Here is a 26824-nt window from a genome sequence, read left to right as displayed (position 1 = left end):
TCTAGGCATTTGGTAACAGGAAACAATTGTCACATTATTGGTCAGGATTTTTATACATTTAACCGCATTTCCGACGAGGGCATGTAATACTTATTTCGCCCACTTGGGGGAGCTCAGGTTACATGAGGAAAGCTTGGATTAAATCAAAGATCGTCTCTCCTTAGGAACCGGGGAATATTGTTGATTCATCCTTCAAGCTGGCGATTAAGAGTATAGTAAAACATTTCTTTGTCATCATTTCTAAAGGGATTTTGTAAGAAAGTATTATGAACAAGCATTGATTACATTAGATGAAGGAGTGTCTTGCTGAAAATAAAAACATTGCCCAAGTAACTTCTTTTCAGCACTAATATCAACAACAGATAGCAACAACAGTTAACATAACTACTCAAATAGAGGCAAACATATTCAGGTAACTAAAGATTTAATTAAATGCTTTGAGTGTTTGGAGACTGCAGTCCTTTGTCATCCAAAGTTCAGTGTCTGGACCATGTCACACTTGGGTGAGACAGGGGTTTCCCTTTTTGATGTGGTAATAAAACAAAGAATAAGGTCAGTTTCCACGGAAACATGTGTGGTGGGGCCAGTTTTGATAGGCTGTTCAGGGAGATGCCAATGGCTGGCTCGTGTCCCTTTGTCAGTCCAACAGTCAGGCCCCGCATTATCAGCTTCGGAATCAAAAAGGTGCCAGTTTTATGGTCGGGCTAGCACTTAGAGAAAGCAACTTTGACCCCTCCCCTTCTTCTCTGGGGAGGAGAAAGGAATTTAGGGTAGCTCCACATTTATTCAATGAAAAATGCACAAATCCACACCGTTGTTCACTACACTGTATTACATCTAAGCTTTGAATTAAAATTGTAGCCTAATCTTTAAGATTTCAGTTCTGGTTGATTAGGTTATTGGTGGAAACATAAAGCGCAGTTCAATACTACAGTAAACACTCCCTGGTCAGCTACTTTATCAAAAATATAACGGAAAAGCAACGAGTGTATCTGTTTACAGTACAGCCACACAGTTTTAATATAGAAGTCAGTCAATAATAACTAGAACTGTGATTTGATTTCATGCTGCACCCTGTGTGAAAAGTTTACAACACAACAGCAGGGAACATGAACAGTTCATTACCTTACTGAGGAGTTGTAATTGTGCAGGCACCTTCTTGTTCTGTTACTTCATGCACTATTTAAACTGATCTGCTGACAAAAAATACTGTAAAGGCCACTGTCATTTTTTGAAGACGGATTTTTGGACATTCGTGGTCAGCGCTAACCGTGGTGTCAATTACATTGTGCCCCAGTAGAAGCCACCCCGTGTTTCGCCAGTTGAATGGTTTTACAGGCAGCAGCTGTAGAAAATGTGTAGTTTTTATGCAGATCTTATGGCTTATAATTTTAATGTGGCACTGGACCTGTATGCATATATTGGCAAACAACAAAAGTGTTATAGGGCAGGTTGTCTACTCATGAGGTTGGTGGTCCGATCCCCGGCTCTTCCACTCTGCATGTCAAAGTGTCCTTGGGACAGATACTGAATGGGTGAATGTGACATGTAAAGTGCTTTGAGTGGTCGGAAGACCAACACGTCCTCATACCTAAACGACAAAATAGGTCAATTGTCAAGTGTCCCAAAAAACATTTAAGACGTTTCCCATACTAGTCCAGCGACAGGAATACCTTAAGTACGTTATACAAGTCACATGACGTATAACAGGTGGTAAATGTTGTGAAACATTCATAGTTTGGTTAAGTTAAGAGCAACAAAACCACTTTGTTATGTTTAGAAAGTAGTGGTTTGGCTTAAAATAAAAGTATTTTACAAAATATTATTTAATTTTAAACATGTCACCTTTGACTTTCTTTCATACGGGTTTAGAACCTCAGTCTCCAGAGTTAAAGTCCTGAGTCCATCCCACAAACCTCTTACATGGACTTTGTCTCTCGGACTTGTCCCAGCCTCTGCTGTCATCTGAAAAACTTAAATATACATCGCAATAAGCTATATAATGATCAACCTATACGGCCATTTTTATGGTGAGGATAGGCTGGGAAGACTTGAGGCACTATACAAGTGCAGTCCATTACCATTTTACTCTTCCTGTCACATTAAATAATTTGATTTAGACCTATGTTCTACATGTATGATCTATGATCTATGAAACTTCTCGCAGCAGACATTTTGAACTTGCTTGTATTAGTTTGATTGTAGTTCAGCTCTGTCCTACTGTTGTGAACCACAGTTCACTTCATACAAACATTTTGGAAGAACAAAATTTTCCAGCTGATTTGAATTAATTGATCCAAGTAATATGGTAGGAGGTCGATTCCGGACATAATATACTCAACCTATTAAAGCTTCCCACTTGACTCGTGTATCACTCATAGACGATCTATCTCATTCGACCAAGAAGAGCATTTAATTCATACATGTCGTGAGGTGATCACTATTAGTTTACTTCTACAATCAATCACATTCAAAGACGTCATACTACTACTGCTATGAGTTGTTTAATATTGGTTGTCCCTTCATCACCTGAGCATCCTCTGTTACCTTTTCTTACTACCTGCTTTTGATAGTTTATCTAGTACAGTAGTGTTATTGAATTGAATTTCTGAATAAACTGTTTGCTAATGTGACAGCTGGTTTGGTCTGAAGCTCTGAGCAAATAATTTATACATATGTTCTCTCAGTAAAAGTTGAAAATGGTCATTTTTCTGGTTTGAACATATCTATTTTTAAGGGGCATATGCGAGTGCAATACTGTAGAGCCCTGATGTGTAACACATATGCACAAGCTACCCAGTGTATTCTGATTGAATGCTTCTCTTTTCAAAACTTTGAAGCTAAATGACTGTGCTTTTCCTGGTCTTAATGTGCTATTTGTTTGATGTCTAACCTGAAGTATGAGTGGAGCTGACACTGCTTTATTTTGAATGAAGATGGATATTTTGCTGTCTCATTTTGCCAAATTCAATCTACTCTGCTTTGATGTCTGAAATTGCTGATTTTGTGCCATAAAAGCAAATAATGTTGTCCTATGCAGAGTATCACATAGCAACAATTTATAACAGCAGATCTACAGGCTACATCTTCACAAAGATGATTCATACATTGGTAGAAGAATTTATATTCTCTTATTCCAATAAAATGTTAAGCTCCTATAAGTTGTCACTTGGAAGTTGCCAACATTGCTTTTACAAATTGATGAAAGTGCTTTGCTTAAGAAAAATACCAAATTTAATATTCACTTGTGTGCCACTTCTAACCCTTCTCGTTTTAATGTCTTTTGATGAATGTCCATCTCCTCTCAAAAAACTCCCTCCTCTGGCGCAAGGTAATATTTCAAAAGTTTACACATACACCATTACAGCTTATATTGCTTGACCTGTATGAAGTTACAAGTACTTTGAAGGAAAACTCACGACTAGCCTATAACATTAACTATTGAACATGACCAGGCCTGCTACCAGCAAATCTACAATATACAACTGAATACTTTCAGAGAAGCTGAAGAATAGTTTTATAATAACCATATAGGAGATTTAAATCCTAAAACAATGTGACAATGTCAGAAAGGTGTGGCTTTCAGAGATGAACCAATTGCAGCCTAAATCTTCAGGAGTTGGTAGACACCAAAAATTTTTTTAAAGAAACAGAGTGAATATCTGACTTAATTTACCACGAGCCAGAAGCATGACTGCAAATGACTGATGAAGTATCTCTGTAACTGCTGGATGTGTTAATAAGCGACTGTGCGCTAACAGGTTCACCATATCAATGTCAAAGGTGATGTCAATAGCTGCGGTGGACTTCATGCAGCGCTGTGCAGCGCTGACTTAATGTGATGCATGCTGGACTTAGCATAAGGCATGCGGTTAGAAATTGTGTCCGACTTTCGCCGGCGCTGTAAAACGTCACCATGTCACATGACATTAAATATATATATATGACCTAACTATAAAATATTAAAAAATTAAGTAACAAAAGTAGCTTAGTTACATCTAAGCTACTTTTGCCACATGGCTGTAGCTTAGCTTGCTACATTTCAGTGGGGGGTAGCTTCTGTGTAGGGAAGCTTCATTTAATGTAGTATAGCTAGTAGCTTAGCTCACTACATTTTCCAAGTAGCTTTCCCAACACTGTCAGTTTCATTAGGGAGATTGTGTTGAATGCTGAGCTGAAATCCACAGCGTTCTGTTTTCTCAATTTTTCTTAAGTGTACCAATACATTACCATTCCCCCAACACCAACTGCTTTGTAGTTATATAGAAGGGTAACATTCCAGCTGACTTCATTAAGTTTCATTTTCCATTTTATCTCTCCTGAAGTGGACCATTAAGTCCGTGTGCAGGGGTAACTGATCAGCTAATCTGTCTGTGATTTATGTGGCAGGCAAACTGAGGACTTAACTGAGCTTCAGAACACATTGATTACTGACATGGTTAATTGGCTAAACCCACTGGTACACTGAGACAGGCTTATTGGAAATGTCAAATCAAGCGGCTCATTTGCATTCATGATGTATGGTGTCTATTCCAGCTTCTGCCCAGGCAGCACAAACTGACACACATAGCAGGAAGGGCCTGGGAACTCTGCCTTGAATTTGCAACTGACCATCTGGCCTTCCAGGACGTTGGCGTGGGTGGTAACTTTTTTTTTTCTCCTAGCATCCACATGTCTGTATTGGATGCACTTAGCTAACATGTGCTGAATAGAGGATGAGAGCTTGGATAACTCCTGGTGCGAGTGAGAGTCAATTCAGCTGTGGGGTTTGAGTAAAGATCCAGCTTTGAAGGCAAAAAATGGAAAATATGTTGGTATTACTTTCTTTCTTTCTTCTTGAGTGTGAGTGTGTGTGTGTTTTGAAGATCAAAACAATGGCTGAGACAGAAATACCTAAAGTGTAAGCAGATGAAAGCAGCGTGAAATTGAAAATTTTTGATTTAAGCAGATGGGGTAAGAGACAATACAAGAGAAAACAGAGGTGGTATGAATTTACAGTGTTTGGATAATGGGATCCTCTTGGCGTATTGTGGGTCATGTTTTTAGAATAACCTGAGAAGACAAATATAACAACAAAAAAAACATACTTCAGATGCTATAGAGATGATTCTTGGACACAAACATAAGGTGTAAAACATCATGTAAACATGTCATACAACACAGTAATTATGGAGAATAGTACTACAAGCAGAACATCTGTTTTTCTTAAAGCCATTGTACTTTTTTCAGTTAAAGTATAATTTAAGCAAAATTGCAGGGAGGTCAACAGAATTACACAATTACCTCCAGCAAGCATCTGTATTTGATGTGGCTTACGAACTCTATGACAGAAACAATGAAAATGTTATACTGCTATGTAAGAGCTCCTACTGCTGTATGTTACTGGGTGTACTGTAAAGGCCTGCTGGTGCCCAACTGGTTGCGGGAGAGTTTGTTTTTGAAGTTACAACGTGTAGGATCCTAAATGCAACATTGTCTTCTAGAAATTAAGTTTATACACAACTACATCGTAAATGCCAATACGTTCTGATGGAAAAGTAATGCGAGCTGGACTATGTTTTCTAGTAACATAAATAGGAAATATTATTAATTAATGTATCTGGCAATGTATATCCTCTGTTTTCTGCTAAAATATCAAATCTTGTTATACAATATTGGCTTGTAGTAACACACACCTATTATTACTAAGGCTAAACTGAAGTAGCATGGTTTAGCATCTGTATAATCCAAGGAGGGTTAAATTAAGGGCAACTAGACTCGACTGAAGATACAAACAGAACTTCAACCAAAGTTGATTTAACCTTGACCTGTTCTGTATATGCCTGCCACTAAAGATCTTTCACACAGTAACCGCATATAATACATAAGTATTCAGAATGCATTAAAAATACAGTATTTCTTAACTTATACTCCTTAACTCACATGAATATCCCAAGCAAATCAGCCTTTAGGCTGTTCTCTTCACAATAAAGCAGCAAAGGCTGCAGCCTGCAGGCCCAACTGTAAGATACTGGATAGTCACAAAGTATGTTATCCATTGTAATGAATTCAAGCAAAGTTATTAACAACTTAATAGAGGTTATGTAAAATGCTTACATGACATGCTTATACAAAAAGAAGGGAAATGGAAAAAACAATCTATCTATGCTTTATACAATAGTTTTTGGGCGGGGCAACCGGGGTTTGAACCCACAACCTTCTTGCTGTGAGGCGTCATTTTGGGAAATCCAGTGGTGTTTTCTCTCGGCTCATTTCTGACGATGCCGGTAGTTTCAACGGCACAGCTGATTCTTCGGCGGCAGCAACAGGAATCAGTGAAGTCGACTTAGGATGAGAAGGTAGAAACGGAGTTTATCCGTCTTCTTCTGTAGGCATGAAACGTTATCTTGTCTATAACAGTTTCCTTAGGGATCCAAAACACAAAGAAAAAATAATAGAGGTAGAAAAAAAGAAGACAACAGAGTAGCTCGTCCAGCGAGTGGAGTCTGCATTCATGAACAAAGAAAGTTCAGCGTTGAGAAAGTTGTGTCTCCTATCACCGCTTGTGCAGTGTGGAAAGACAGGGTTTGGTTTACCTCCTTACAGTCCGTTGAAGAACTGGGAATAGCACAGAGGGGTTTGAGGTGTTCGGTTTTATACCTCCATTCACAAAATGTCTGTACTTCCTGGGATTACTCTGCCCCCTGAAAACTTCAGCCAATACAAATCTTTGGTTTGTTTTTAAAATTAGTTCACAGGTAGGTGAATTAACTGAATAGGGGCCGTCTGGGCTTTCCATTGTTCTCTGACCCCCTTTGTATAGACAAGCCGCATGGCCAGGCTCCTTAGTGACCTGCAGGCCCATCTTTGTCTTTAGCTCGGCCTTTGTCTACAGACTTACAGACAGGCTCCTCAGTGACCATTTTTGTTGAGGCCCAACAACTATCAACTCCACTTCTTAATGCTAAATATTTAATCAAATGTCTGTCTTTCGGAGCAACTGGAAACCAATGAATTGGAAGTTGAAGCCTCAGCTGGCCCCCTGAGCCTTGTAAAAAAATCCCCTGAAAGCAGACCATTCAGAACTGCTTATCCTCTACGCAGCCAATAACCTAAAGGCCAACCTGATGGCCAGCGTAACCCTGAGCCCCACTGACACCCCAGCGACCGGCAAGAACCCAGCACACCCTTGCCAGCCAGCAAGACCCTTGCAGACAACCCAGGCCAGCGCCCCCCTGCCAGCAAGACAATGGCAGTGGTGAGACCCCCACATTAAGAGGTAGTTAAAAGTATGGGACTAGGTTTAAGGAACCATGCAACTAAGGTGTTTATGCACTTCAATAAAAACTATTAACTTGAAAAAAACCAAAACCAAAACAAAAAAAAGAATCACTTGTCTCCTTCAATCATAAAATTGTTTTGATCAAAATGAATATACACATGGGTTTTAAGGGCTTGTCTTCTTTCTACTTTACCACCCGCTAGCTAGGGCGGCTCTGGCTCAGGGGATAGAGCGGGTCCTTCTTCCTCTCGAAGGCTGCCTACATGCCTTCCTCCCACAGGACAGTGAGTTCAGCCATGTTCACCGTCATGGCAGAGGTGGACCACAGGATAATATCTGGCCATAGGGAATTTTTCAGTGATCTCAAATGGGAATGTCAGCTGTTAGACCAGGTCGACTCACTCATGTTCCACTTAAATACAGGACAGACCATTCCTTCTGGTTGTATTCTGTGCTCTAGCTCCTTGGCTGATGGAAGGGTGTCCACCATTGGAATGTTGACGGGCCAGCCCTATTCACATCAATTCTGCAAGCCTCTAAAACCTGCCAGTTTTCACAGGACCCAATCATGGTGCCATCCATACCGGCCCTGGGTCAAACCTTACTTGCAGCAGTGCTGCAAGCTGGGTTTCTGGGCATCACAGAGACGGCAGTTCACTTCCAAGCCATACTAGAGACTAAGGTTGGGCTGATAGATGGTGCCATCGTCCATCAGCGATGGCTCACAGATGGTCGATGGTTGAGCAGGCATTGTGATTGTAAAACCCTGCCCCCCGGCAAAAAATAATAATTTTTCACATAATACCTCTATGTGAAAGCTGGCTTTAATCAGCACGAACATTCTTATAATAAATTTTAAATATGCTTCGCACCTTCCTCGGAATTTTCACTGGCTTGACCCGCCTCTCTCTGTCTCCCCCCCGCCCGTCTACTCCACTTTCTCCATCAGCAGTGGGTTTTATAAAGTCACCTAAAAGACTCAGAACTCGCCTTTTCCGTATTTTTCCACTGACGATCCATTATCACGGCAGCAGGTGAGCCGCTTGTGGGCTTGTTAATGACGCAGCCTATCAAACAACCGAAACCAACATCTGCACCCTGTGTTCACTGGTGTGTTTACCTGCTCCGTGCTTGTAAAATTTCAATGCAACTTGTAACGTCATAGGCAACCAAGTTTTTAACTGAGGTAACACATGCACATAAGACGACCGCTAACCCCCCCCCACCGATGCCATCGTCCATCCCGATGTTTCAATGTAGACACCGTCTGATGGAAATTTTGTAGATATGACTTCCACATGTTGACCTTGTTGGTGATTGCTTCCCAGTTTGTCCACCTGCATTCTTGCCATTGGCTCACAGCTAAGCAAGTCTTGCTTGTCCCTCACCCTAAAAATAGTTGACTGAAAACAGTCCATCCCACAAAATATCTTTGATGCCTACTAAGTGTTTCACCAAACTTCAAATGCATGATGCCTCTCAAGTTTTGAAGCAACGTAGCGATGCAATGCATCACCTACATCCATTAAAATGTCACTGGTTGGTATGCCGTAATGAACGAGTCTGACCTGTCCATTCACACAGAATTAAACAATAAGTTGGTTTCACTTTATACTAAACATTCCCTCATAATTGTTCACATTTCCCCCCTTAAAATGTTCTTTCCTGCTCTCTTCCTTTTTTATTACTGACATTTATGTCTGACTTCAGCTTGCTTCTCCTTTATTCCTCATTTCCATCTCATCTCATAACCTTACACCTCAACTGCCATCTCAAATCCCCTTATCTTTCTGCTCTCTGTTGTGCTCTGATTTCCTCTCACACAGCTCTGTTAGAGGTTATACTGGCCAGCAGAGACTGCTTGGTGGCTGGAGACTCATGCTCGAGTGATGAGGCTTGCAGCCCACGTCTGCGGACTTTGCGTCAGTGTGTGGCAGGCAATGGCAGTATGAAACTGGGTCCTGGTGCCAGGAGCCAGTGTGCCAACGCGGTGTCAGCCCTACTGTCCAGCCCCTTACATGGCTGCCAATGTAAACGGGGCATGAAGAAGGAGAAAAACTGCCTGAGCATTTACTGGAGCCTTCATCAGTCCATCATACATGGTCAGTGCTTATTGGATAAGAGCTGTCTATAACTGAATTTTTACAAGTCAGAACTTTGTTTTATTTATATACGGAAGCTGAAGAACCACATTTTGTCAAAAATAATACAGATGACAAATTAATAATAAGGCAAACTTTTATCTGTGCATAAATTATGATTTCCCTCTAGGGCTGGGTGGTATATCGGTATATAATGTATACTGATATAATTTCAAAAAAGATATGAAATTTGACAATACCGTTTATACTGATATAGTTTGATGTTGAGTTAATTTCTGTAAAGTCCTGCCAGCGTTTGCTCCTCTCTCTCTTCCTCACTGGGCAGCCACCCCCCTCCCTCGGCGTCTGCACACAGCCGTCTAAGTTCAAGTTCAATCTTTATTGTCCCACCAGGGGAAATTTGATTTGCAATAGGGTTAAAACAAACATACATGAGGCATAAACAAAGATAAGAACAGCCGTTATATACAACCTCTTTTGTTCGTCTAAAAGTACTCAATAAGTTGAAATGGTAGCCTCAGCAATCTATCGTTCTGAGCAGCAGCTCAAGCTCAGTGCAAACTTAGGGCATTAATTGCCATGGGTGCAAAGGAAAATTTGTATCTGTTAGTTTTTATTTTGGGCAATCTGTATCTTCGCCCAGAGGGGAGAAGAACAAATTCCTCCAAGAGAGGGTGGTCAGAGCTGGCTGTGATAGTCTGAGCCTTATGTATAACTTGTCTTTTATAGATGTCTGCCAAGGAAAGTTGTTTAGTTCCAATAATTTTGCTTGCTACCTTAACAATGTTAGACAGTTTATTTTTGCTTTACCACCTTAAGATTCCCATACCAAGCTATGCAACAAAAAGTTTAAATTGATTCAATAAAGGATTTATAAAATAGAGTCATCAAAGTTTTGTCCACATTAAAAGTATTCAGTCTGCGCAGAAAATGAAGCATCTGAAGACCCTTCTTGTAGACAGCAGAAGTGTTAAGGTCAAAGTTCAAGTTTTTGTCAATAACTGTTCCTAGGAACACTCTACTGTCTCAATGGGTGAGCCCTTGATTATTGTTGGAGAGTTTGAGTGGGGAGTTTTCCTGAAGTCTATGACCATGATTTTAGTTTTAAGGACATTTAACTTCAAGAAGTGGTGGTCACACCAATCAACAAAGTCGTTCAGAACAGGCCCATGGTCGACCTCTCCATCTTGGAGCAGACTGAATAGAACTGTGTCGTCCGCGAACTTCAAAAGAAACCTGTTTTTGTGGTGACTCCTGCAGTCATTTGTATATAGGAGATACAATAATGGGGACAGGACACACCCCTGGGGTGAGCCTGTGGATGAACGCTGACTGACTGGGGCTTAAATGTTCAAAAATCCAGTACCCATTTTACTATACCTGGATCAAGGTTAAAGGTGGACACAAGTTTCCTTATTAAGAGGTGAGTATGGATTATATTAAATGCTGATGAAAAATCAACAAATAAAAGCCTTGCATTGTTTTTTTCCCCCTCAAGATGCTTATAAAAAAGATTAAGTAAGGTAGTAGTAGCATCGTCATTTGGAGCGAGTGTGTGTTTTATTATAAGTATCTTACTGTCACCAGGATGGTCTAATTATACTCAGTTGATAGGAACTACTTTCCCTTCCGCCTGTCAAAGTCATGCCTGCGCTACGGCTCTGTGACGGAGCTTCTTTGACGTGAGCCGTTGCAGCCCTTTACATTTCCCACGATCGAAAACTGACTCTGGCTGACTATGAAAACAGTCACATCTGGCTGTATTTTAGCTGTGAAGGTAATAATGTTGCTCTCTGTGATGTGTGTGCAAAGACAGTGAAATACTTTGGCAACACTGCAAACTTCGCTAAACATCTGAGATTAAGTCTGTCACAATAATAGGATGATGTTATGAAGCAGCAGGTCTGAGCAGGATATTTTTTATCATAATTAAAGAATATGACAGTAGGCTAGTTTGATCTTGTCATTATGCAGCTATTATTTTGAATTGGTAAGGCTACAGGCTACTCCTTATTTATCTCATAAATACAGAAACAGGAAGGGGGAGGTCACATTAAACTAGAAATAAAATATGTAAAAAGTATTGGTATTGGTATCGGTATCGGCAATACCAACCTGGGTATTACTTGGTATTGGATTGGATAGGAATTAAGTGGTATCGCACATCACTATGGAAAATGGAGGACGTCCAAACCAAGTCGAGTCGAGGCGAGTTGAGCTGGTAAAAATCGGATAAACGGCATAAGAAGTAGGGTAGGCTGACATGTTTGCAGCGTCTGTGAGTGGGAAGAGAACTGAAGGAGGCAAATTCAATAAGTGAGTGATAAGTAAGATGTAGAATGAAGTAGGCTATAATTAAAACGGTGAAATAAGAAACAAGCTAAGTTACTAAAAGTAGTAAAAACCTGACCGCTAAAACCGCCCCCAGCCTCCCCACCTCGCTTAGCAGAAAGTACCGATATATATTTTATACCGGAATTCTGCCTAACAGTACCGGGATACGACTTTTTGGCCATATCGCCCAGCCCTAATTTAGTCCATTGGAGCCTCAGTGGCTAAAAGAAAATTATTATTATTTATGTTCAGTTTAAACAAATTGTGATGTTACAAAATTCAAGCCAGTGTTTCTTCCTGTGTGTTTTAGGACTCAACCTGGTGGAGAGTTTTCCTTATGAGACAGTGCACAGGGACTACGACTATGTGCGCTTGGCCTCTATTACAGCTGGCAAGTTCACTGACCTTCATTAACTTTAACCTAATTTTATACCATTTTACCCTTTGAAGATGTTTTGTTCTAGCACTAATACACAACTAGACTGAATTTTCCCTGGAAGCATGCCCAAGGCTCATGTTCTTCAGACAGTTACACAAGTATTACCATTCATCTGAACACAATTCCAGCATCCAAAATGATATATTATTCTTCAAGATGTTGGATGGCAACCTTATTCATTTGCCAGACTCAGTTGAAATAACATAATCCATGACTGCCAATGAATACTAATGCAGGCATAGTTTCGTATAGCCTCAGGCTCATATGACAATACATTCTCATTTAATTGATTAAAACAAGCCCAAACTCTGAAAAGCAGATTACATCTTGTGGATATAAAAATAATAAACCAACTTTTAAATACAAAACTAAAATTTTGTTTTTACATCATGTGAAAGGTTTACTAAAGCGTATGTTTTAGAAAGTAAAACATTAGTTTAGGTTAAAATTAGGGTAAGGCAACAAAAACATAAGGCTAATGTTATGATAATTATTTGTTCATGGTTATATAAAACATTTAGAAATGAAAAAGTGACTCGCATTCAATTCAACCCAGATGTAGGCTATTCATCCATCTAAAAGTATGACCAGAACACTGGTCAGTGTTACAAAACTATAAACACATTGCAGAAAACTGACGACTCATCCATGAAGCAAACGGCTCAAATAGATTAGCTGGTTGCTCTTTTCCCAGGCAACATGTATCCAAAGGTTCATTCAGATGTTGCCACACCGAGGACCAGGGTTCACTCTCACACCAAACATGACCATTCATAAATTCTGCTTTATGCATTGATACAATAGAGGATAGGATAGGATGTCTTGATGGTTTGCAGGTCACACAACACTAGCGAGTCTCCAGTTACACTTCTCTTCACTTCTGATTCTAAAGATAATTTGATGTCAAAAATGTTATGCATTTTCTGAATCTTATTTAAATTAGAGTCTGTGTCACTTCATTATGCTCTCAGTCACTTATTGAATTGCTACATGTGATGTCAGGAACTCAGTTAATAACACAGTTGTCAGTAATGTTAGTGGACAAATCTAATATTAGGGCGCAAAAAAAGACTCATCTGTGACATCACATGCAAAGTACAATAGCCCAAATAATTAATAGTTGGTGACAGAAGCTGCAGCAACCACATTTAAGCCTGATGGCCATGTAAGAGGCCATCGGACTGCTATCACTTCGGAACACCTTTAAATTGTAATAAGAAGTTTGATAAAAGCAAATTGTGACTGTTTGTGCATCTGCACTATTTCCCATAATACATGTGATGGACCGCTTATAGTCCTCTTATAATAATTAAATAAATAATGAAGGAATAGCCATAAGTACATAGTGGAAAGGCAACTTTATTTGTATTGCACAATGTAATTTAATGTGCTTTACAGGGTTTAAAAACAAACAAAAAGTATATGTTGATTGCAGAGGAAAAACAGGTTTCAAAAAGTGCAAAAGTACAGGCACACATACAAGAGATAAAAACATTTTTTTATAAAATATAAAATAATTAAATTAAATAAAACAACACAGCAACCTGACAGCCTGGCTCACACACATTTAAACGCACAATTTAAAGAAATTAAGAACTTTTTAAAAACAATAAAAATTATAGTTGTTTAAAAGCAAAGCTAAGAAAGATTAAGCCTATACTTGGTGGAGTAGGCAGTATATAGAAATGTTTTAGCTTAGACTTAAATGTGGTCAGAGTCTGCACTTATTTTATATCAACTGGGAGGTTATTTCAATTCTGTGTTGCACGGTAACAGAATGCTACTTCACGTGATGCACATCTTACAGATAAGAGGACAACAAAGTGCTATTGGCAACATCCAGTACGTCACTCTACTGAATACCAAAATGCACAGTATACCTTTGAAAAAATGAAGTGCTGAAGTTAAGAGTCTGGCAGTACAATATTCCAGCTATGATGATAATTTTAATTATTAGGATGGAAAGGCATAGACCTTAGACATCCAAAATATGCAAAGAAGCCCAATTTGTTACACTTATGTCCTTATTAGAGAGAATTTCTTCTCTTATCATAACATCAAAAAAGAGACCAGACTTCTCTCCTGATACTCATTTTGTTATTTTGGTCCTCAGGAAATGAGCCTCCATTGTTTATTTACATACACGTCCACATTGAAGCTGAACTTTATTTCCAAACTACCTATCTCAACTTTTGAACCTCTTAACAAGACGAAATTACATCTCAGCATGTTGAATAAATAAACAGAATGTATACCACAGGTCACATATGCTCTTATTCATATAAACACAAAATTGTTTTCGCTCTATTGCTATTATTTTCCCACTGATGTCTACACTTGTCTCTGACCTTACTTCCATCCACAGACTCTGATGTTGGCATGACAACTGTGAATCGCTGCCTGGATGCAGCCAAGGCTTGCAATGTGGACGACTTGTGCCAGAAGCTCCGCACAGAATATGTCTCAGCTTGTATCAAACCCACTGCCAAGTCGGGCCTGTGCAACCGGCCTAAATGCAACAAGGCTCTGCGCAGGTTCTTTGACCGTGTTCCTGTCGATTACACACACGAACTGCTCTTCTGCCCCTGTACGGACACGGCGTGCGCAGAGCGTCGAAGGCAGACTATTGTACCCAGTTGCTCTTATGAAAGCGTGGAAAAACCCAACTGCATTACACAGATGAGGATCTGCAATGCAGACTATGTGTGCAGGTTAGAACAGAGCTAAATGGAAGCTTTTAATTAACTCCCATTTATTTCAGTGTCAGATATAACAGATATTAAAGTTATTCTCACAGCCATAGTCTGGATACAATAACATATTGCTATAATATGATCCAAATCCCCAGTTTTGTTTTACGTAATGATCAACCTCTTTACTCAAGGTATGTTCCATCATTCCCAGTATGTTCAAGTATTCCTTGGATACAGATTTTAAATATACTCACCATACATATTTGGGCCAGTGCTGTTTAGTATTATGGCTCTTTGAAACCAAATAAACAGCCATTCAATCAACAAAATGGCCCGCTGATTTACCCTAAAGCTTTCTACCACCCCTGGTTAGAACACCCCAGAGAGCCTGTTGGAATAACACATTAAATATTTAGCACAGATAAAGAGCCAGATGGATCAGAGTTATCGCTCATTGCTATCTCTGGTCATGGCCATTATTTTTCACAGCCCCATTACACTCAGAGGGCTTTACTAATGATCCCAGGTCTGGGGGATGAAATATATTACTCTTTCTATCACTTTCACATTACAGTCCAATGCTTTCAGTCTTCACCACGGCTAACAATATTTCTTCATGTCAGAGTGGCAAACTCTTAATTAAATTACCAAGTTATAGTAGAACGAATGTATAAAAAGAACCAGCAAACTTTTTATATTAAACAATACAGGGAGCTATCATGATTTTCCTAACCAGTGCTTGTTGCTTCTGTAGGTCTCGCCTGGCACAGTTTCAGTACGACTGCGAACCCTACGAAATGTCTGTCAGTGGCTGCAAGCAAGGGAACTATGGAGCTTGTCTCGTTGCCTACACAGGGCTCATAGGTAGGTGCACACCTGAGAAATAACACGCACAGATAAAACAAATAAAGGAGAGGGAAAAATAAAATGAACAGGTGGAGGCGGAGAGAGACAGTTTTTGAAAGAGAAAATGTGCCATATGCTGTGTTACAGAAGGAAAGAGAAAATTGTGCAGTGACAAAGCAGCAGAAGGGAAAGTAAGGTACAGTGTAAATTTAAAAATACAGAACAGGTTAAGAGTGAGCAAGACAACGAAATCAAACTTCTCATTCTAGTTCAGCATGGTTGAAGACACAACAACACATAAAACGCATAAAGATTTCTCATTGCAGAAAAACAGAAGCTTTTTACCCAGGGAAAGTTGTGTCCGAAAAAAAAGAAAATAAAAAGAGCAACCACTTCTGTTCCACACACTAAAGAGGCTAACCTAATGCATTTCAAGAACCTCAAATGGTGCCCCTCAGCACAAACACATACTTTTCATTCCTGTCTTGTATTTATTAAAGCACTTGAAATCCCACCTCCACTATGTTGAAAAAAGAAAAAAAGAAACAGCCACAGAAAAAAAAGCTTGATGCCAGTGACTTTCGTGACCCAAAAAAGAGAAAATTGGAGTATTTCTCAGTGTCTATTATTTCACATGAGTCAGTGCACAGCCATTCTAACCAACAATACTAGAACATAATCAGCTCTGTACATCAAGTCAGTGTATTAGAAGTGCATTTCCCATTAATGTTTCAGATAATAAAGCACTATGAATACAGCGTAACAACTCAAAGGAGAATTAATATTTAATACTGATTGAGGCCTGGTGCGGTCTCTCTGCAGGAAGTATAATAACTCCCAACTATGTCGACAACTCCACGTCCAGCGTGGCTCCGTGGTGCTCCTGCTCAGCCAGTGGGAGCCGGAGAGAAGAGTGTGATAACTTCCTGGGATACTTCACCGACAACATCTGTCTTCGTGAGTATCACTGTATCCACAATGTACTGACTCAGGTTTTTGGGGTAGGGGTTGTGTTTGTACAGAGGTACTGGGGGGGTAAAAAAATTTAATTTGACTGCTATTTTGGCGTCATGTTTAACAGGAGTCATGCAGTTTAAGGGAAAGCGCGGAAATGTTGTTGGGGGTTTTATTTGGGCATCTTTATGTATGTTTTTTACACATTACATTTAGGTCTATTTCTGGTCAGGATTCTGTCAATTTAAAACAACATTTACAGAGAAACCAAATATTTCAAAATGTACTGTAAATGTACTCTAGATTCTGTTTAGCACAAACTGCATCATTATTTGACAGGTTTCTCATAACTGTTATTTTCCAGTTTCAGCTTCAAAACAGCTCCCCTGTCCAGAATCTGCTTACTAGTACTTCTGAAGCTCACTAATTAACACATTATGTCTGATGTTCAATCTGAACAAACACCAAAGTGTATAAAGTTGTGCTTTCACAGATGGTTATGTGACTATTTCTTAATGAGGAGCAGTGACCATTTATAGACGTTGCTCAGGCTGAAAAAATTAAACTTGAAGTAGCTTTTTCGCGTTATGGTTCATGAGAATCATCACATTTATATCACCTGAGATATAAAAGTATGGACACTTCTAATCTCAGTGTGAACATAGCACAGCTCTAGAGTATAAACAGGTATATAAAGAAAACCCTATCACTGTAGAACAGTTCCTGAAATATCTCAGGTGTTTGTTTCATATAATTTCAGCTTTCATTGAAATAGAGATGAAATAGAGAGACAGTGTTCCCTAATCCGAATAATTTGCACTGATAACCTGTAACAGGGGACATTAAAAAAGACTTATCTAAGTAAATAAGTTCCATGATGGAAGAAAAATGCAGTGAGACAGATGTTTCCCAGCATGCTCAAACAGCAGCAGAGCATGATGTGTTGAAATCAGAGATCCTGGGCCTTTTGTAGAATTAACAGTATGCTCCCTCTCTCTGTCTCAGTGTGTCTCTCTGCTTCTTTCTCTCTCTCTCCCATTTACTTGCTCTCTTCATCTTCTCTCATTATTAATCACCCCCTTCATGCTGTTTCCTTGGTAATTCTCTCTGGATGTTCAGATAGTCACTTCTTAGTGAGTTATAAGTAAGCTGGCTCTGTGATTTTTAGGTAATTGCATAAATCTCCTCCAAACACCTGATGTGCTGAAAACATTTTTTTTGTTCTTTTTCTTTCTATTTTTCTTTTCTTTTCTTTTCTTTTTTTTTTTTTTACAATTGATGGAATAAGTTAGAGAGCTCACTCACAAAAACTTCCTTCAGAGACCTGCTGATTATTTTGGACACTTATATCTTTCTTTTAATCCTTAAACTGTGTGGGTATTTTGACAAACATTCCTTCATACCTCGGGTCTGTAGTGGCCTGTTAATATCGTGTAACACAGATTGAGCTACTAACTAAAATGAGCATAGCTTGTGTGACACATAGGCTACTGTAACTGTACAGTGGTTGTCAAACTTGCCCCCCTCCACCTCACACCAGAAGCCAAGGAAAGTGCATGCCCCCCACAATGAGTGCACTAAAATGTGTGTAATATGTACCCAATAATATGTTACAGCCACTAATAAAATGTTCTTAAACCTAACTGGTGGGGGGCACCTGCTACAATAAGACTAAAGATGTCAGAAAGTTTAACACTACTAAAAGACAAATTTAAGAAGGTAAGCTTGACAATTTGGGAACGGTAGAAGTAGTAAATCATAAAATTACATAAATAATGCACACAATAATGTGGATTAAAGGTGAGCACATATAAAATATAATTCCATAATAGGGTGCTACATCAGCCTTAATCCAGAAGTCCTACATGGGTGTCTTTTAATTTATTGTGGCTTCTATTCTTTTGCTGTGTTCAGTTGTGATAATTCTCACACTAATACCATTTTCCATTTCTCTTATGACCTCTGCTCTGATCATTGAACCTGTACACACAATGAGTATCATTGCTTGGTGTGTGCGGCGAGGTGAATCTTTGGCCAGTCTGTCCTCGGGCCCCCTGCCTAGAAAAAATACAGAGAGAGGTCTCAGAGTTGTTTGGCCAGTGCAAATGGTCTATGAGTTAATGAGGTCGATGTAGAGAGGCAGGTGCAGTTTGGATACTTGAAGAGAATACTGAGTATTTTCTGTTTTATTTTTTTCTCTCTCTCTCGCCTCTGCTGACCAGATCCAAAACTAGCTCTGGCCCAGCAAAAGCGCTCATGCAAAATTTACGATTCAGAATCAGAGGCATCTGCTATGATTGACAGGTGGAGTGGCTCGATAAAAACATATCAAGATGATGCATCTAAAGTCTGATAACAGTGTTTTTGTGTTTCAGGAAATGCTCTTATGACGTTTGGAAGTGAATCAGACCAGCAGCCGACTCTCAGCCAGTCCAGTACACCCAGCAGCAGGGAAAATATCAACACTGTTTCTCCACCAGAAACTATTGAAACTATGAGGAACATTCTGGATACAATAATACCAACACAGGTATGCAATTTTCTTGTCATGGCCAGTGTTCAGCAGCTTCACAAAGTCATACATCCAACAGTGAGCTATCTAAATATTAAAGCTACTATTAGAGCCCAACTGACCAATATGAGCTAATTGCATTTAATCGGCATCGGCTGTTTATAACAGCAGATATATGATTATTAAAAAAGAAACAGAGAGTCAGATCCTTCACTCATGTCATGGGTGTTGCATAGTTTGCCCACCAGAGGGCGACCAGCTGCAGCTCCCCTGTTAACTACACTGCGTCACCCTAAAAACCACAGAAGAAAACAATCAGCTGACCGGAATTTAGGGAGCTTACAGGCAGCATGTAGTAACATGCAGAGGGCTGTGTGAGCAGTGAGTCGGTCTTTTGTCACGTTAATTACATGACTTAAATAATTATAATAAAAACAGACCCAGTCACTTCTCTCCTGAAAACATTCATGACTTGCTAACCCTCCCTTTTTTCACTGCCATCTCCCGGCTTCCTACCAGCTCACAGCAGTTTAATGTTACGGTAGCTGGGTGTTGAAAGCTACGCTGCTGACAGATGTAACTGTACATTTATTTCAAACAATGTGGCAGTTGTAGCGAACGGTCTACATTTGTCCCTAGTTTATCCCTTCTAAATATTCTCTACAATCACGTAACGTTGCAGCAGCTAACGCTGCCTGTTGCTAAATTAGCCACAAAGCTAATGCCGTGTTTATCAGTGGCGGAGTGCTAACGTTGTAATGAGCTATTAAACTATAGTGTCTGGTGTATTCTAAATATATCTGCGAGCCGCCTGTCTGCAGTTAGTCGGTATGTCTGAAATTATTAAACCAGAGCAGACATGTAAATAAACGTGAGAATCTAACACGGCTTCCTGTAGCTCCTCTTTTTGTGATGTTGTAGATGTGAAACGCTGTAGTCAGAGCCGTAACGGCTCTGGTTGTAGTTATAATGTTAGTTAAATGAATCTCGAAAAGTTGCAGGTCCTCGTTTTAGAGAGTCATGTTGTATTAGATGCATTCATCAGCAGCTCACGGTAACGTAGACTACATGAATTATACCGATGATGAGAAATGGTTTCTCGTAGCTTTGGTCAGAATTAAAGAGTGCTGGCAAAGGGATAAAGTAGATGCGAATATGCTACATTGAAATTATGGCAGATTATGTGTGTCTCTCTCTCACTCTCTCTGTTTACAGATGGCTGAAAAAGTTGCACCTTCCAGCAGCAAATATTTATTGATGTGCATTTGTTTAAATCAGGGATGCAAATTAACACTAGCCACTTGCCAAATGCGGGTGGATTTTCCGTATGGCTGCCAAATGTCTTAAGGCTACCCGCCACATTGGCGGATCATATACGTATCTTTCCGTCTTTCTGTCTCTGTCTGTCACCAACTTTCCCTACCCAGAGGGGGATAAAATCTGCTCCATACCTTTCATTAAGTGCAGCGAGCCGGCAGATTGGCGCAATACCCCCGTGAAATAAGGCAGCGTGAAAGCTGATCATGATGTTTTTGAGGCTAGCTATTAAAATCAGAATCAACCCTGAGACAGAGCACTCACTAGCCTGTTTTTACATGATAAGTATTGATGATCACCTGAAACTCAGTTTGTAACACACTATAATATTAGCAGATCATCAGCATTGGACTGTCCCAAAAAAGGAGTGGCCATAAACAAATCTCTCTGTCTCTTCCCAGGCCCTGAGAAATGATCTACTTGTGGGCCAGTCCACCCTGCCATCCAACAGCCTCCCAAACTCAGCTTCACCTCCCAGCCCAATGCTTCCAGCTGCCTTTGGCCCTCTGTTGATGTTCCTTCATCTGCTCATCAATGGATACTAAAGACTGCAGGGGTTTGTGCCGAGGACCCTCCAAATACCAAGCAGATGGGAGGACCAGCGCAGTTCAGAGGAAAATGGACTGTGTGGCGTTACTCCTCCCTCTAAATATGTACAGCAATTCTGTTTTTCTATTTTTGTGTCTATGTGGTCCACCTGCCGGTGTTGTTTCTCAGAGTGTGGGAGACTTGTGCAGGCCGACGGCCAGTCTGTGCATTTGTACATTGTTGTTGCGATCAAATCAAGCTGAAATGAAGTCTGAATACCGCTTTTGTGGATTAACCCAGCTCTCAGCTATCCAACTGTATCCATTTTCAAGAGTTATTAAGAAAATATAATGCAGATATGTATGACACAAAGAGATGAAGTATGTCAGTACCTGTGAAGATTTATATTATCAACAGAAGCTCTTATTTGAAATATTGTAAGAGGATATGGTTGGAGAAAACCAGTGAAATTTGTGTGTGCTCTGAACTCAGTGATTGGAAAGCTGCTGGAGTATTTGGGGCTACCTCTTTCCTCCAGTGACTGAAAGAAGACCATTATTTCCTGATCAATACTGGAATAGTGGAGATACAGAGAGACAATAGAGCTACATTTTGCTCGGACATTTTTGGCAAATGCCCTGATTCTTATTCTTATGTATCCATTGGCACAATCTAGATGAGATGTGGCAAAGCAGAGTATATAAAATAAACCCTGACATAATAATCGTTGTCTCCATTAAAACTGTTGCCCTTCGTCAAACTGTCTCACACCAGTTTATCTGTAATTGCTAAAGCTACAGCAGCTGGTTATGGAAAAGTCTTTGGTCTTTATCAGCATTGCCAGTTTCTTGGACTTGAAAGGAAATAATCAGACTAGCAGTAACTCTTACCTGTAGCTGCTGTATTATGTGTTTGTGAGCTTAATACCCTTTTATTTCTCATTGTGTATGTGAACATTGCTATTAGGGGGCTCTTGAGTTTTTATGCCAGAGAGGGAAGTGAATGGTTTGACTTATCGAGTGTCGCCAGCACCAATAAGGAGTTTGCTTGAGATTAGACAGTTATGAATGATTCAGTATTTCCTGTTATGGAAACATGCACGTGAATTCTGAACAGGACCAGATGTGCTGCAAATAAAAGTTCCCAGATCATTATGTTTACACATCAGTATCATTCAACCTTTTCTTTTATGACAAATGCTTTGTTTGGTGCTGTTGAAGTGGACGTTCTCAGTTAAGTCTTCTGTGGAGACAGAAGCAACACAACAGAATAAATGTTTACCTAATTTGAGTGTACAGCAATGCTAGTGACTCTGTGTGGCTGTATAATACATAGAATCAAAGCGGTGCTTTGAGCTAAATGCTTTAGCAGGTGTGTTATTTACCATGTTCACCATCTTAGTTAAGCATTTTTGAATTAACATTAAACACAAAATACAGCTGAACCTGATGGAATTGGAAGATTGGACAAATTACAAATTTGACTTGATGATGATGTTGTATGAAAAGTTAAGGTGTCACAGTTCACCCTTGGGGGAAAGTATGATTGTACCAAATTTAAGCAAATCATCCAATAGTTGTTGATTATTTCAGTCTGGACCAAAGTGGACAGACCAACATTATTATCCCTAGAGCCACACAGTTAACATGCCTAAAAATTAAATAAAAAGTGACTACATAACCTTTTCAAACACTGCTATATTACACACCAATTAGGACAGCTTTCATCAAACGGTATAAACTGCCGGTGTTTGACCAATGTTCCTCTTTGGTGATGTACAGCAGTTTGTCTGGTTTTGGCATATTGTTATGATTTTCAAGTGTTCTCGCAGTTATTAAACTGATATACTTGCAGTTTGGGTTCACAGAATCCCCCTATTTCATCTCATGTTTTGAAAACTCATACCAAAGTGCTGATTGCCACACATTTTAGAACAATTTTAGAATAATTGTGATTACATTTTATATAAACCACTTAGAGCTGCACATACTGATTATTTTCATTATTAATCTGTACATTTTTTAATTAATCAATTGATCATTTAGTCTATGAAAATGTACAATATAGTAAATAAAAATGCAGATCACAAGTTCTGAGATCCCAAGGTGATACCTTAAAATGTCTTGCTTTGTCTGGATGTGTTGATTTGTCCAACCAACAGATCGAAATCCAAAAAAATTCAAGTTAAAATTATAAAAGAGACACATAAAAGCAACAAATCCTCACAACCAAGAAGCCGGAACCAGCAATGTTTGGATTTTTTTGGCTTGGTTAAACAACTAAAACAGTTAATTATTGACAAAATCATTGCAGATTAATTTTCTTTCAGTTGACTAATAAACCAATTGCTTCAGCTGTAAAGCCACCTTTGTAGCAGCGTTGGTAACCCCTTTAATGTTATGGTGGCATTTTGTTTAATTTTTTATTTATTGTACGGTGCGTCTCACGCTTAATAACAAAACAAAAAGAAATACGTATGCATGGGAATGCTGATGTCATTTCAAGGTATACATCACTTTTCAGTTAAAGCAGATAGAAACATTGGATAAGGCAGTGGGCAGGGCATATAAAAGTGATCAAGCTCTGCTCAAGGAGAAGAATTAGCCAGGTGAATCCAAGGTGTCTGAGAGTCCTTACTCAGCTTTGGGAAAATGGTGGAGAAAGGGTTTATATCATATCTCTATATCAACAGTAAGTTAAGAATGCAACACTTTGTTTGCATCGTGGTGATATTAATTCATGGGCAGTAACACTAAAATCAGCAGGAGCAGTAACTTCCAAAATACAGCAGCACAGGGCAAAACTTTGCTCATTATACTACAAGTGTAGATGAGAAACAGATTGCTATAATGAATCTGAATGTGGAGAATATGATCTGCTCAGTTGATTTATACCAGACTCATCGCTCCATGAGTGATGCAATCTCATTTTCTGTGTACAGCATTCTGAAAAACCCCCCAACAGTGTTCAGAATCATCGCTTTTCTGTGATGACCCATGACACAATTTGTCAAACTAGAGGTTCACTCCCTTAAAATCTTGTCACTCCAAATGGATGAAGAAATTTAAAAAATCCCCCAAATGCAACTTTATGGAGCTTAAGAAATATACAAACAAGAAGGAATTTGATTTAAACATCCATGTTTGATGAAAGCCAAAACCGCATGTCCAGTTTTCCTGGATTTGTCACATCTCTTCTTTGCTAACACGTCCCTTCTATGTCAGTACATAAAGTTCAGAGACCGAGACTTGCATCCTGCGCGGTTAGGTTTAAGTGACAAAACTACTTTGGTTAAGGATCGGTTAGATGTTAATAAAGTAAAGACATCCTGTCTCATACGTCTAATCACTGTTGACGTTTCAATAATGAACCAAGAACATGATCTTTCCCTAACCTTTAATGAGTGCTTTGCGCTGCCTAAACGTAACCATAAAACATGTTAATAGTCTGTAATTCCCAAGAGTGCATATTGTGGGAAGAATATTTGTTCTTTCAAAACATATTTTGTGTTGCAGATTAGTAGAGCATAAATTTCATTTTCAGGTAGTTGCTTTTTTGTGTGAAACTTTATGTGTGTTTCGGCTATAAACTAGTGTGTATCCACAGCTGGAGCAGGAGTTATTTTTTTACAGTCAAGACTAAACTGTTGCAGGCCAGACATAGCACAAAATAAGTAATAATGACCTGTTATAACAGAGTTGATAATAAGACCTCCAGAAAGACATTTAGAAAAAAAGCTGAATGAATAAGTGATTTTAGAGGCACAGTTTACATCCACTGAATTTTAAAAAAGTAGAATTTTAAACATTAATAACACAAGTACAAGACTGGATGTCACTACATGCAAGTAATAACGAAGCTTTTGGAAATGAATTGTCACCTTTATCAAATTGGGGTTACTAGGTTATCTTATAAAAGACAACAATTGCATACATTTGAACATCTAAAGCATGTTCTTAACATATATATACTGATCACTAGAGTAAAGCTTTTTCAGAACCCTACATGTATCTTCAGCTGACACATCCACCATACTGTCTGTGACTAACGCATCATGTTTTAATCCACTGGGTGAATAGTTGTAAACTCCACCACTCACTGGATATTTCATGGTATGATGCTAGTTTGGACTGATATTGCGAGGTGTAGGCTTTAAAATATTTATGAAAACAACCTGTGCTGGCTTTGATGGGCTACCCAGAGTTCTGTTTCAGATTTAATAGGATTTAGTGTTTAGGTTTGTCCATGACCTCGTTTGAGATCAAACAACTAATGTAGTTTTGAAGCAAAGATGGCTTGCTGCTTATTTAGGTTGTCAGCACTAGAGGAACTGGCTTATGAAAAGAAGAAATATGATGCTAACCACGCTTATTTCTTTGATTCATTCCTTTCTAGTATGCATATTCTTCTTTAATAACTTTCACATTTTAGGGACCATTCATTCAGCTCTGTCGCCCTTGCCCTTCCATTCACCGAAGACTTTACCCAGTGGTCACTCTGAATCCAACACAGATCAATACCAATAATCAAATGTTGCTCTCAAATGTTGCTCTAGGGTGTTGAAACCTCTTGACATTTACAGTACTACGGGATCATTTTACCTGCAACATATCAACACACTTTCACCACTCGTATTTTCAGACTCAGACATGCGGTTCCTGTGTTTTTTCCATGTCTTGTGTTTGCAAGGAAGAATTGAAATCGATTCCTCCCACTAATTGCTGTAAACACCGCAACAAAGTACAGCTAGGGCTTGTGACATATGTCAACTTAATTTGCTCACTGCTTTCCTCTCCAACATAATGACTTGTTAGTGGCTGTGACATGATTTCATTTCCAATGAAAAGCGTGATTAAAACTCACTGCAATCAACAACAAACAAAACCTATTAAACAGTCACTCTTAGAATGCTGTATGAGCTGTAAATCAAAAATATACTAGGGAAATGAGGATGATTATTAAATAGCAGAGCAACTAGAGGGTTTGAACTGTTTACTCCAAGTGTTCTGCTGAAGCAAAATAAATTGATGTTGTTGCGAGATCTCTCATTAGAATGTCAATTTTAATGTTTTTATGTAGAGGACCATGACATTTTCTGTAAAAATGAAAATACAGCATGATTGAAATATGTTTTGAAGCATACATCTACAGTGGGGGAAATAAGTATTTGACCCCTTGCTGATTTTGCAGGTTTGCCCACTTACAAAGAATGCAACAATCTACAATTTTAATCATATGTACATTCTAACAGTGAAAGACAGAATCCCAAAGAAAATTCCAGAAAATCACATCATATGAATTTATTAAAACTGATAACCATCTGATGAGGAAAAACAAGTATATGACCCCCTACCAAACAGCAAGTATTCTGGCTCCTACAAGCCAGTTAGTCTTTCTTTAAGACACAGCCCCAATCCCAACCAATTATCTACATCAAATACACCTGCCTCACCTCGTTACCTGTATAAAAGACACCTGTCAACACCCAAACAACCAGCATCCAACATCACCACCATGGGCAAGACCAAAGAGCTTTCTACGGACATCAGGGACAAGATTGTTGATCTGCACAAGGCTGGGATGGGCTACAAGAGAATCGGAAAGCAACTTGGAGAGAAAAGATCAACTGTCGGTGCAGTTATCAGGAAATGGAAGAAGCACCACACCACCGCCAACCTCCCTCGGTCTGGGCCTCCACACAAGATCTCGCCTCGTGGGGTGTCCCTGATCATGCGAACGGTGAGGAATCATCCCAAAACCACAAGGGGGGAACTGATGAATCAACTGAAGGCAGCTGGGACCACAGTTACAAAAGAAACGGTTGGTAACACACTACGC

General features: G+C 39.3%; 1 protein-coding gene across 1 annotated transcript; it reads left to right on the top strand.

Moving 5' to 3' along the window:
- Window positions 1-7829: 7829 nt before the first annotated feature.
- Window positions 7830-22241, top strand: LOC123957291 (GDNF family receptor alpha-4-like). Its single transcript, XM_046029986.1, has 8 exons — window positions 7830-8019; window positions 9088-9363; window positions 12008-12088; window positions 14502-14847; window positions 15584-15693; window positions 16498-16632; window positions 19005-19159; window positions 20860-22241. The coding sequence occupies exons 1-8, from the start codon at window positions 7830-7832 to the stop codon at window positions 21001-21003; spliced, it is 1437 nt and encodes a 478-aa protein (XP_045885942.1). The 3' UTR covers window positions 21004-22241.
- The last annotated feature ends 4583 nt before the right edge of the window (window positions 22242-26824 follow it).

This window comes from Micropterus dolomieu, linkage group LG19 (assembly GCF_021292245.1).
Source record: "Micropterus dolomieu isolate WLL.071019.BEF.003 ecotype Adirondacks linkage group LG19, ASM2129224v1, whole genome shotgun sequence".
In the NCBI taxonomy this organism is placed as follows: Eukaryota; Metazoa; Chordata; class Actinopteri; order Centrarchiformes; family Centrarchidae; genus Micropterus; species Micropterus dolomieu.
The sequence above is the reverse complement of the archived record's forward strand: the minus strand, read 5'-3'. Positions and strand labels throughout refer to the sequence as shown.

Excerpts from the sequence above, each read along its gene's own strand:
- LOC123957291 (XM_046029986.1), top strand. The coding sequence starts at position 7,830 with ATGGTGCCATCCATACCGGCCCTGGGTCAAACCTTACTTGCAGCAGTG. Across the intron at positions 8,020-9,087 it reads GTTGAGCAGGCATTGTGATT|CTCTGTTAGAGGTTATACTG; the intron begins GTAAAACCCTGC and ends CCTCTCACACAG. Across the intron at positions 15,694-16,497 it reads TGCCTACACAGGGCTCATAG|GAAGTATAATAACTCCCAAC; the intron begins GTAGGTGCACAC and ends GTCTCTCTGCAG.